Source organism: Rhineura floridana, chromosome 2 (genome assembly GCF_030035675.1).
Source record: "Rhineura floridana isolate rRhiFlo1 chromosome 2, rRhiFlo1.hap2, whole genome shotgun sequence".
NCBI lineage: Eukaryota > Metazoa > Chordata > Lepidosauria > Squamata > Rhineuridae > Rhineura > Rhineura floridana.
Genome location: NC_084481.1, coordinates 105,339,190 through 105,351,156, shown reverse-complemented (window position 1 = coordinate 105,351,156; position 11,967 = coordinate 105,339,190). Strand labels below are relative to the sequence as shown.

The following is an 11,967-nucleotide window of genomic DNA, read 5'->3' as shown; positions in this document are numbered from 1 at the left end:
CAGAGGAAAAGCCCATGCTATAGCTCTTCCTTATACCAGTATGGATACCTCCTGCATGGTCCAGAACTTCCCATGCTACTCTGACAGCAGCAGAAGCTGCAGCACTGCTATAGCTACTTCACCAAGCTATCATAATAATTCAACTGCAAAGAAATCAGATTGTTGTTCTGCTAGAAAACTTGTTATACCACCCAAATATGCAAATACATTTACTGCATGTAAAATTAATAATTGGGTCTAAAAATAGCCAAGTTTTTGCAGAAGTGTAAGTGTGGGGGTTGCAAGTAAAGAATTGGCAGGATGACAAGAGCAGGCAATCAATGACTTACAAGAAAGGGAATGTGACTGGAGGCAATGAGGAGCAGATAGCTGTGCACAGATGCTCTGGTCAATACACATTATTACCTTCTAACTCACACTTGCTCCAATTTAGCAACTCCTTGTTGTTATGGGAGGCTAAACCCAAGAACACCATTTCCCCATTCAGATGAACTTCCCTATTCATTTCAATGGAGGGCTCAATCTGCATATTTGAGCACACATAATTCTATTGGTTGGTGAAAACTGCCTGTAAACATATATCCACTATTATGTGAACTAGAAACTTGCAGAAAGCAAGGTAACATTCTCAGAAATTCTGTATCTTAGTATAAGACACTGTGTGAATTTCAGTGCACAGTATTGCAAAAGCTGAACAGCCCTGATTGTGTGTTCCTTCACTTCTCTTCTCAAACCATTTGAGATGTGTTTTCAAATAAATGGTTAATTTATAGCCTTAATTTCTTTACCAATTACATTTTTTTCTAGCTCTAAAAAATGTGAACTTTTAAAAAAAAGTGCACAGAATTTCCTGAAATCTCAAAATGCGAGCTAAACAAAAACAATTTTCTTTTTAAAAAATTCACTGATTTAAAACTAGGTTTATAATTTCCTATTTATTGGCATGAATGTTTTTCTAAACTTAAAAACCCTTCTGTAAGTTATCAATTTTTTATGACAAAATTTCTCACAACACACAAATATTTACAACATATACATTTTTTCAGTCCTTTACACTGGATCTCAAAAGACAAACATTTTTATAGATTACCACAGAACAAAAGCTGTGACTTAGGTTTTTCTTTTAAATTTCATAAAACTATCATAAGTTAAAGTGAATAGGTTTCTTTAAATTCCTTGTAGCATTTTACAAGTGCAACAAAAAACTATGAGGATCCAATTCGGATAGCTGCAGTTCATTGGATAAATGTTGCCTGTTGTAATCACATTGTTTCACAGCAAGTTCTTGAAAAAATAAGCACCAATCATTCTTGCAAAGAACAATTTTATCTAAAAGTATCGAAAAAGTGTTAAATACAAGGTGTTTTAATTTACATAACAAGAAATAAATACACCATATCCAAACTTGGTATTCTGCATACTGCTACCCTTGTACATATAATGTACTAAAAGTCAGCAAACTGTCAACACCTTTCTCTTTTTTTAAGAAATCAATTTGACTTCAAACCAATGGTTTGCTACTATAACAAAGGCCACAAACAGTACGTCTGGGGACAGCATACAGTGTTAAAACTGACAAACTCCGAAGGGGAAAACATCTAGCAAATAAACTGAAAAGCTGTAGTTCATTGCTGGTGATATTAACATACTAGAAAACCTTAAATAGGTTGCTACTATGATTTTTTAAAGATTGTTTAGTCAAATGTAAGAGCAAAATAATGCTCTCACAGATTAAAAATAATTGTGAAGCCACATTATTGTGATTTAATTAACCTGTATGGAAACATTTGATGGCGTTTTTGTAATTTTGCTTGAGCCTTTATTTTACAATAGAGCATTTTCTCTAACTCAGAATTGCACATAAGAAGGCTATTAAAAAGTACAATAAAAATCTGCACAATAGACTTAAGGAGTCAGTATGCTGTACACTTTCTACAATATTATGTTGATATAAGTGAATAAACAATAAAGAAGTGCTTCCACTAACATTTTCAGAAAGTTCATCAGTTGAGGAATAATTAACTGGAATTTTGTTTTTTAAAAATGGACATCCTGTTCCGTTTAAGACCTGTAAGCTTATGCATTGAGCCTTAAAGACTGGTCTTCTCGCCTCCTGGAAGAAATGTCAATGTCTATTGAATCCTTGCCAACTATAAGCCTTAATCGCTTTGCTGGAGGCAGAGGAATAAAATCATCTTCAAAATCATCATCATATTCATCTTCTTCCTCCTCTTCTTCCTCTGCAGATGAAGAATCATCTACAGTTTCTTCTTCATATTGACTATAATCATCCACTTCCATTCGTGACTCCAAAAGAGAAAGAGTATCACTACAACATACCCCATTCTCATGGAGGTCATCAGAATATGTCCCCCTGTTTTCTTCCTCTCGCTTTAGCTGTATTTTTAATTTTGTTGAACTACTACTTGATCCTGAGTTAAACCCATTATTAAGCTTTGCTACATATAGATTTTTATCTTTCTCATGGTCTTTACTTAGTTTGATGCTTATTTTTGAAGAACTCATTCCATCATTTTCTTGGTCATTTGTCTTGCTGTTGCTATCATGCCTCCTCCGCAGAGTCAGTTTCGGAATCCCAGAGCTGTTTTCAAGAATTAGTTGTGCATCATACCTTGTGATTCGCCTTTTCTTTTTGCTTTTTGCAGTTCTAAAACGGTCCTTTACTTTGAACGTGTCCGAAGTCACAATGGAGCAGCCACCAGATGATGGAATACAGTCTTTATATCCAATGGCTGAATCCACTACATTATTCATCTCTCCTAGGTCAGAACGTGAACTGATCAAATCTGGCACTTTGTCTTTGCCAGACAAGTTATGTGCAGGATCAGTTTCCTCCATTTTCATAGATGGCTTCACCAGTCTTCCTTGTCGGGATTTCTTTTTGGCCACAATCCCATCACTCTTCTGACACCCACTCTCCCGCTTGTGTGATGGTACATGAGCCTGCTCACTCTCGTGTATCACAAGAGACTGCTGCTCCAAGCTATGGGTTCTCATGCCAGTCAAACTGTTTTTATAGCTATTCAGCATATTTGGTTCAAGCTTTAAGTCAGAGGTCTCCTTCAGATTCATTCGCGTTCTCATTGACCTCCTTGTTATATATGTACAGGGTGATACTTCCCCAGGTTCATGAGCACCTTTCACTGAATTTAGTTTGTATTCTCGTGCTGCATGCCTCGTTAAGCAACCACCAGAGACTGCAACTTTCATTGGTCCCTCTGTTTCTTTTTCCTTCTTAATAGGCAAGTTTTTATACAAGACTATTTTAGGCTCTTTGAGAACCAAGTTTCCCATTTCGAGTTTTCTAGATGCATTTTTCTGCTCTGGCCTTTTGCACTGATTTCGTAATTTTATTTTTGAGAGTAAAGGCTTTGCAGGCTTTTTCAATCTCTTTGGTACCCTGGAATTATTTAGATGAGTTAGTCTGGATGAGGTAGAATTTGATGAAGCTGGAATTCTTGAAATAGTCTGCCTTGTTAATGTTCTACTCTTACTGTTCTTTTTAACACCAATAGAAGATTTGCGGTTAGCTGAAAGTGTAAACAAAATAAAAGTCAGGAATTTTTTAGAAGTGATTTCTCACTCCTGATTGCTAGCAAGTAGTAACAAATTTTCATATGAATATAAACAGGAGCTCTATTATATACATACAGCACATGGTATTGAAGTTTAGCTAAATGAAAGACTGTCCATAAGTAATTAAAAACCACCTACTCAGACCTTAAAATAATATGGTTAATAATACTAATGCTTAATAACGATTTTGAAAATCACTAGCAAATCTATCCAAGACAATGTATGCTTTCTGCTTGCTATTTCTAAGCCATCTTTGTAATTCAAGCTCCTAACCCAAGTTATTCACTATCACTTACACTGGCATAGTCACTACACTGGCACAGTCCCACAAACTATAAAAGTACTATACCAGTGTACACAGTTACAGACTAACTGCATACAATCTGTTCAGTTTTCCTTAACCACTTAACCATCAGGATCCAGTTTTACTATGCAGCTATCATTTTTTAATGGGTTATAATTTCTTCAAGGTACCATATTGTCTGCGTTCTCTAAGCAGATAAAAGATCTGTTTGCTCATGGAAATATTAAACACAGAACAAATTGGGCTTATCTACACTCAAAATGAATCACGGCTAGGTTGCCTTTAATTTAATACCTGGTAGAGTTGGTGCTATCAACAGTTCCAACCATTTTGACCACCTCTCAGTCATCAACATTGATTTAGCTCAGGGTTAGCCAATGTGGTGTCTGCCAGATGTTGCTGGACTACAACTCCCATCATCTCAGACCACTGCCCATGATAGCTGGGGTGATGGGGGTTATAGTGCAACAACATCTGGAAGGTACTATGTTGGCTATCTGATTTATTATGAGACCAACTCTTAAAACAGTTTCATGCTGGAGGCTCTGAACCAAATAAAATGCCAAATCTTTATGACTCGCGCATCATGATAATTTATTCCCAGACAATAAAACTAAACTGAATGGTCATTTAAATTACCACAGCAAAGAACATAAATAGAAATACTACAAAAATAGCTGACACTTCTAAAGATAAACGGTTCTTTTCCTAAACAACTTGCAACTTAAAATATTAGCCGTCAGAATCTGTTTTGTAATTTCAAATGATTAATTATAACTGAAAATTATAACAATAGGGACAACTCTTTTAGTACAAAGTATTAGTGGTTTCATTAGATTTTGAGGCACTGATTAAATTTTAGAGCCCTGCAACCATAGGACTACAATCTTTGTTTCTATTTTCAGGGGCCTAAGGGCAAATGATACTTCCGAACAGAATCCACCCCAACCCTGAATTTCTGAATGGAAAAAAGTTCTAATATAAGACGACACAATTTGGGCTTTTCAAGACAGCAAGCACACTGATGAGAATGAGGGGGAAAAAGACCTTTTCAAAATGTTATCTTCCCTTGCTTACTTGCATTAGCTTTTTCCTGAGTGGTATCTGCATCAGTGTTAGAGCTGACAGACTGGCTGTCTGAATTTTTGCTGCTGTCACCCAACTTTTTAAGCCTGTTTAATCGTTTATCTGTTTCTCTGAGTCCGTATTTGCTATTGATCACAGGAGTAGGCGCAGGCAGTCCCACTCTTGATTTAAAAGCACCAGTTCCACGTCTATAAAAGAGAACAACACATATTAATAACTCTAGCACAGCAATAATAAAAAAGATATCTGATGAAATAGCAATTTGAATCCCAGCTCAATATGGGTATGTTTGGATAAATCTGAATTCATGCAAATATTTCTATACTGTTAGCATTCCACTGTCATAATTTTGAAGGAAGTGCTTCTTTTTTAACCTTGAAGTAAAACATTGCAGGAAATTATCCCTTATACATTTCTGAAATTATTTTCCCTTCTTTTGAATATACATCAGTCAAGTGAAACCTGCTTATGGGAATACATTATTTGCTATCAATGACTGCTTAATATAAAATTGGATCCAACACATTTTCTGAATGTAAACCTGCAACTAGTATAACAATGTTATCATAAGCAATCTGGTAACACCTGGATTAGAGGCCACCCGGAAACCCTATGTACCCCAAGATTCATGTTTGGAATTCAATACAAAGAGCTATGAAATGCTGGCTCCCTTCCCTGGATCTCAATCTCTTTAGAGGAGAAGGCTCTCTTTCATGCTACTAAAGTCTCTATAAACGAATCTAGTGTAGACACTAGGAAAATTGTACATTTGCATGCCAGAGAAAACAAAACACAAGAATGAATAAAATAAGATGTTTCCAAAATAACTACCATTTCATTTCAAAATAAGTGTTTATGGAAGACAATAATAAAAGATACAGTATCAGAGTATGTCATCAAAATTACTTTTCCTATGAAATATCTGTTAAATTTCTGCTTTCTGTGCACAAAAGCACACACTTTCTTAGGGAGGCTAGATGCATGAAGGTAAACAGAACTTGCACTAAAACATGATTAATGCAATCTGACTTCTTAACAGCACTTTGAGTACATACTGAATAATTCAAGCAGATTCTAATACCATCTTCTTTATTTCTCCATGCATGTATTATATATACATGTATAAACATTGGATGATAATGCTGATTGGGAGAATTAATATCTTTATTTTATTGCAAGCAACTTGCAATAAATACAGAAATGCCTGTTTATGTGTGTTTTTCTTTCATATATGATATATCATGCATTTGTTGACCACATGTATGTACATGCCACAAGTAGAGATAAAGGCTCCCCCCCTTCCAGTCCTATCTGCATGTGGTCACACAGAGCTCTTCTGTTACAGAACACACACAGTAGACATGCATGTAACTACTATTCCTGCAACATGTGAAGCGGCCCCAAGAGAAACAGCAAAGTGTGTAGCTCAGTGCTTCCAAGTTGGATGTGAAAGAGCAAAAATGGTAGAGAATGGTAGAGTCTTCTCACATTTCATTCCACATGTCTACTACTGTATTCAGGAGGACAAGATGGGCAATCTACAAAGTTGCCTTTCTTTTCTATCACTAACAGAGTGTTAAAAAACAAACATTTGTGAGATGTTTCATGCAGAGAGTGCATCAATTTCAAGCAACAATTCAGATGCCATCTACTCACAGTAGTATAGTTTTCAGACATTTTGTTTGCTATGCTTTTTTCAATCCTTATTCTGAGGACATCAGAGATAGACCCAACAAGAAGGCGTGAGGTGTCAGTATACCTCTTATACATGAGGAATGACTGCTGGATAATCAAATCAAGCTGTTGCAAGAATAGCCTAGACGCCCACAACTCAATAATGCAGCTGTGCAGTACAAATTCATTATATTCTCAATTCACTGTTTACATGGGTCAGAATATACCTTTCACATGTGTAGCATTCACAGAATTCATTATTTTCTCCAAAAAATCCATCCCCGTAGTAACAAGAAATTTCTTCTCCAGGTTCAATATCTCGTAGAGCTTTCACACATGCTGTATCCCGGCCAGTTGACACAAACTATAAACGACAACAATTAACATTTATTTTTACTGACTTCATTAATCAAGCGTAATTTTAATGTATCCATATGTTTAAAAAGCTAGTTTGAAATATTTTAAAACACTGAACACATACCTTACAGTTGGGTCTGCAATCTGAAAAAGGTCCAAAAGATAAAATCAGTTTAACTGCTGATAAACTCTGAACTGTGAATAGTTACAGAAACCTAAAGTAAGGCTTCATACTAATTTCATTATCTGCTATAATACTCAACTGAACAACTAGGTATAATCACTAAACAAGAACAATACAGTACCTTTTTAAAGAGCATTTAAACTATTTTATTCTAATAAAATATAGGGCACAAACTTACTCCGAATCAAGAAATATATTAAAATTACTCATGAATACAACTACTGTTGTATTTCCTTTGCTTGCTGCTTACCATGATTGATGAATGCAGCAGGACCAAGCCACAGTTGAGCACAATTTTTCCGTGTTGAGTACATGACACTGAAGTCATTCTCTCCATGTCTGAGCAGCATGTTTTCTTCTAGTTCAGAGAGTTCAGCAATACAACCCACCAGTAACTCTATTTTGTCATTTCGTTTCCTAATAAATGAAGGAATAAGCTATTTAGTTCAAGAACAAGCAATACATTATTAGTACAATCTTTTTCCAGCATAAAAATATTTTAACAGTCGCATTCTGTACATTTGTTTTCTATTTCCCTAGCAAGGCAAAGAAACTTTTTTGGGTAGCATGTAGAGTCTATTTTTTAATTAGGGCTTGTCTCTAAAGTGAAACAATTCAACTAATCAGCAGTTCCTTGAACATCTAGAACCTGTCATATCCAACAACAATTTAGCTCCCAACATTTTTTGCATTTATGAACAATTTTTGTGTTCAGTTGTCAGTTTTATCCCTCTACTTGTAAGCTGAAGCTTTGCCATTTAATTTGGATCCAGTTTGTTTAAAATCAGATGACTCAGGCCATGATCCAAAGAGCTATTTAACATCTACATGAACAAGCTGGTCCAGAGATTTAGAGTGAAATGTCATCAGTATACAGATAGCCCCTCACCCTAATTCTCATTTTCACCTAATCCAGAAGAGGCAGTAGATGTTCTGCATGTGGATGCCTGACTCAGGGTAATGGGTTGAATGAGGCCTGGCAAACTGATGCTCAATCTAGACAACGTGATAGAACAATGGGTGGGTCTGGCCACAGCGGTGATGTTCAACCAGTTCTGAATAGACTTGCATTCTCTGTTAAAAATCAGATTCACAGCTTGAGGGTGCTTCAAGATGCAACTCTGTTAATGAAGTTAGAGATACCTTCTCAAAGCATAAAAGGCTTTCTACCAACTGTGGTTGGTACACCAGCTTCATTTTCCATCTCAGTTATCTTTTCGGCACCTACTGAAGACCTTATTTTAATAAGCCTTTTAGTAGAGACCTTTGAAATTGGTTTTAAGATGTTTTTAAATATTTTTTAAAATATGTTTAAGGTATTTTATTTTTAAAATATTTTAAGATATTTTGATTTTGAGGTGTTTTAATATGTTTTTAGCATTTTGTTCTTTGTTTGCTGTCCTGGGCTCCTTCTGGGAGGAAGGATGGGATAGAAGTTAAATAAATAAATAAATAAATAAATATATTCTGGAAAGAGGTGATTTGGCCAGGTTTCCATGCTTTGGTACCACAATGTGTTATATGTCCTTGGAAAGTGCCCAGAAACCTCAACAAGTCCAAAACATGGCTGTGAGATTACAGACTACTAATAGTGGAACAGCTTAATTGGCTTCCAATTTGTTGCTAGACACAATTTAAGGTGCTGGTTTTCACTGTGGACCCAGACCGTTTACAGCTTGAAGAGGTACCTAAAGGACCACATTCTTCTGGATGAAACTGTATGTTCTTTAGTGTGAACAGCTTAAGCCCTTTTCCAAGTGCTACCCCATCCAAAATAGGCTGTACACTACCACATGGATTGTCAGGTCCCTCAAAAAAAGTACTTCTATCTTGTACAGATTAATATTCAATTTATTCACCCTCATCCAGCCCAAAACCATCCCGAAACACTAATTCAAAACTGCCTCTCCCAAGTCAGATGATGGAAGCAAGACATCTACATGGGAGGAAGGACAGGATCAAATCAAATAAATAAATAAATAAATAAAATACATACAAATTGATGACCCAAGCCCAAATCTCCAGATATCTACATGAAACCATTGAGATTTATTTATTTATTTTATACCATTTGTATACCACCCCATAGCCGAAGCTCTCTGCGGTTTACAACAATTAAAAACATTAAAAACAAATATACAAATTTAAAAACACATTTTAAAAAAGCAATTTAAAAACATGAGATAAGCTATTAGAGAGCAGGGGGCAAGATGGAACCTTGCAGCACCCTGTAGACCATGGGGTGGAGCAGCAGTCACCCAGCATCACACTTTCTAAGGCATTCCCTCCAGGAAGGATGCGAGCCACTGCAAAACAGTGCCTCCCAGCCCCATTCAGGCTAGTCAGAGTAGAAGAATACCATAGCTGACAGTAGAGATGGAAGATAATATTCACTAAATCGGATTTATTACCAGATTTTGACACAATTTGGTAATTTGCATTGTTTTGGGACTGGCATTGATTTCTTGTTGTGGGTCACAGCTGTCATCAGCACATTTTTTTTAAAAAAAAGATCTCTCCAAATTTTACATTATTGTCTTGGTAATCAGCTTTCCTCTAAGATGATGCATTCTTAACTTCTGTCCTGGTGATAACAATCACCATTAACAATTAAAAGTACAGCAAAACAGCAAGAACAGCAAAATAGGGGAGGAGTCTAGCCTGAGGCAAGATACAAAATTAATGGGCGATTAGCTGCCTAATTAATATTTAAATATAAAAAAATCTGTGGAACAAGTGCCTACAGCATAAGCATTTTCATTAGCATCTCCGTTAGCAATTACGTTATTTTTGCTGGGAAAAAAAAGAATCAGCAATTACAAGATCAGGAACAAAAAATGGCAGATTGATACTGAAAGCCGGACTGTCGAAATTCAAATGGATAGGAACCAGCTGCAGAACCCCATCCCTCATTGACGGAAACAGACATGGAGGTGGGGCGCCACCACTCACCTGCTCCTTAGTCAGTTACATTGCTGCTGTTTATTAGGAAACAGACAGGGAAGGGTGAGGCATCAGCAACGTCAGTATGGTTGAAATGAACTGGCAGAGCCAATCTGGCACTTAAATCCGTGCTTTTATGAAGTGCCAACCTCCCCACCAAACAGCAGTAACACGACTGACTGAAAGTCAGATGAGTGGCACTTTCCCACCATATTGTTCACTACTGATGGTTCATGGTACTAAAACCCGCTGAGAGGTCCAGGAAAATCAACAGGACCACATTTCACCTGTCCATCTCCCATCCATTAGGACAGGCCATCCATTAGGGAAGGCAAAGTAGTCAATAATGAAGCTGGACTGGAAGCAAAACTAAAAAGGATCTAAATTATCCTTTAGGCAGATTTATTAGTATTGTTAAAATATCAGGGTCGTTTTTTTATAAGCAGCGTAAAAATTCCCTCAAACACACTCACACACTCTCACTCTCTCTGGGCACACCCAGTAGGATGGAGAATGCTCCCACTCTGGCAAAGAAACTACCCTATCAGAGCACAACAAGGAAAGTTTGTCTGACTGTGCACTGGAAAGTGCTTCCAAAAGGTGGATAGATGCATCCTCGATGGGCTGGGATCATTCAAGGAAGATATCCTTTTAAATAAACAAGCAGCATTGAAGAAGCAATAGTAGATCTGGAAAACAATGGCTACAAACAAACATGAAAAAACTGAAACCCCCTCTCCCGAGTTTCATATCAGAAATCAAACATCATGAAAATGTGGTGCAGCACTAATATTACTGCAATACTTGCCACTCTTTTGTTGCAACAATTTTGGCTCCATTTTGTTCTGATGAATAGCGATTGCATGGCAATATTTCAAATCCACTGTCAGTTGCAAACATTCGTAAATAAATAAATACCTGCAACAACAACAAAAATAAATTATCCAGTACAGCTGCATTACTTGATGTGAGGCAGTGGTCCCACATCTGTGGAACTTGGTTCCGAATGAGATTGGACAAGCCCCATCCATAGAAGTTTTACAATGAATCTTGAAGATACATGATGCTACAGAGATGTCCTTGGCTCATTTTTATGTGCTGGCCTGACCTCTCTCACAAATGCACTTCCCAAAACTTCACACTAATGATAAATATAGGTTAAATGTGGATTTCATAAAACAATCTGTTTAACATTGTCCTTAAATGTGCTATTTTTCACTTTTATGCTGAGAAAGGGGGGATAATAGATGTGTTCATATCTGGAAAGAATTTATCGTTCAGTCTTGAATTCCTTAGTTATAGGGAGGGTACTTCTCTGAGATATCCAAAGCTACTTCGTCTGGACATCAAGTTTTGTACAACAATAAACTCTTCAGAAACCTATGACTTGGTATTCAAATTCTATACTTCCTAAAAAATCTTGAATCCCAAACCTTATTTTTCTAAAGTACTTTCAGAGTTCCCCATTTTATTCTTCAATCCAGTTTCCTAACCTTTCTATGTACAATACATATATAACTCGTTGCCAAGATAAAATTGTAACCCGATGATTTTCATGCATCAATTGAATGCCATAAATATTTCATTTCACTATACATTCAAACTGGGTCGATACGGATATAATACTGGTGATCACTTAAACATGGTTAAACAACCAGCAATGTTACATCTGCACCAACCAATAGTCATAGAGGTATTTACCACAGAATGAATTATTTCCTCTTATTCCATTCCCTGCCATCTCTTCTACTGCTTTCTTCTGCTTCTTTCTCCCATCTAAACCTTCTACCATGTTGGTCTTTAAGTATGGAATAGCCTTTAT

General features: G+C 36.5%; 1 protein-coding gene across 4 annotated transcripts in view; it reads right to left on the bottom strand.

Moving 5' to 3' along the window:
• Positions 1–916: 916 nt before the first annotated feature.
• Positions 917–11,967, bottom strand: part of KMT5B (lysine methyltransferase 5B) — a 47,760-nt gene continuing 36,709 nt past the window's right edge. For all 4 annotated transcript variants that reach the window (XM_061609970.1, XM_061609974.1, XM_061609972.1 and 1 more), the window contains exons 5-10: positions 10,954–11,063; positions 7,453–7,619; positions 7,143–7,162; positions 6,889–7,025; positions 4,979–5,175; positions 917–3,551 (exon numbers count right to left, since the gene is read on the bottom strand). In XM_061609970.1, the coding sequence (XP_061465954.1) occupies positions 2,077–3,551; positions 4,979–5,175; positions 6,889–7,025; positions 7,143–7,162; positions 7,453–7,619; positions 10,954–11,063 (2,106 nt within the window). In that variant the 3' untranslated portion in view covers positions 917–2,076. The remainder of the gene's footprint in view (positions 3,552–4,978; positions 5,176–6,888; positions 7,026–7,142; positions 7,163–7,452; positions 7,620–10,953; positions 11,064–11,967) is intronic.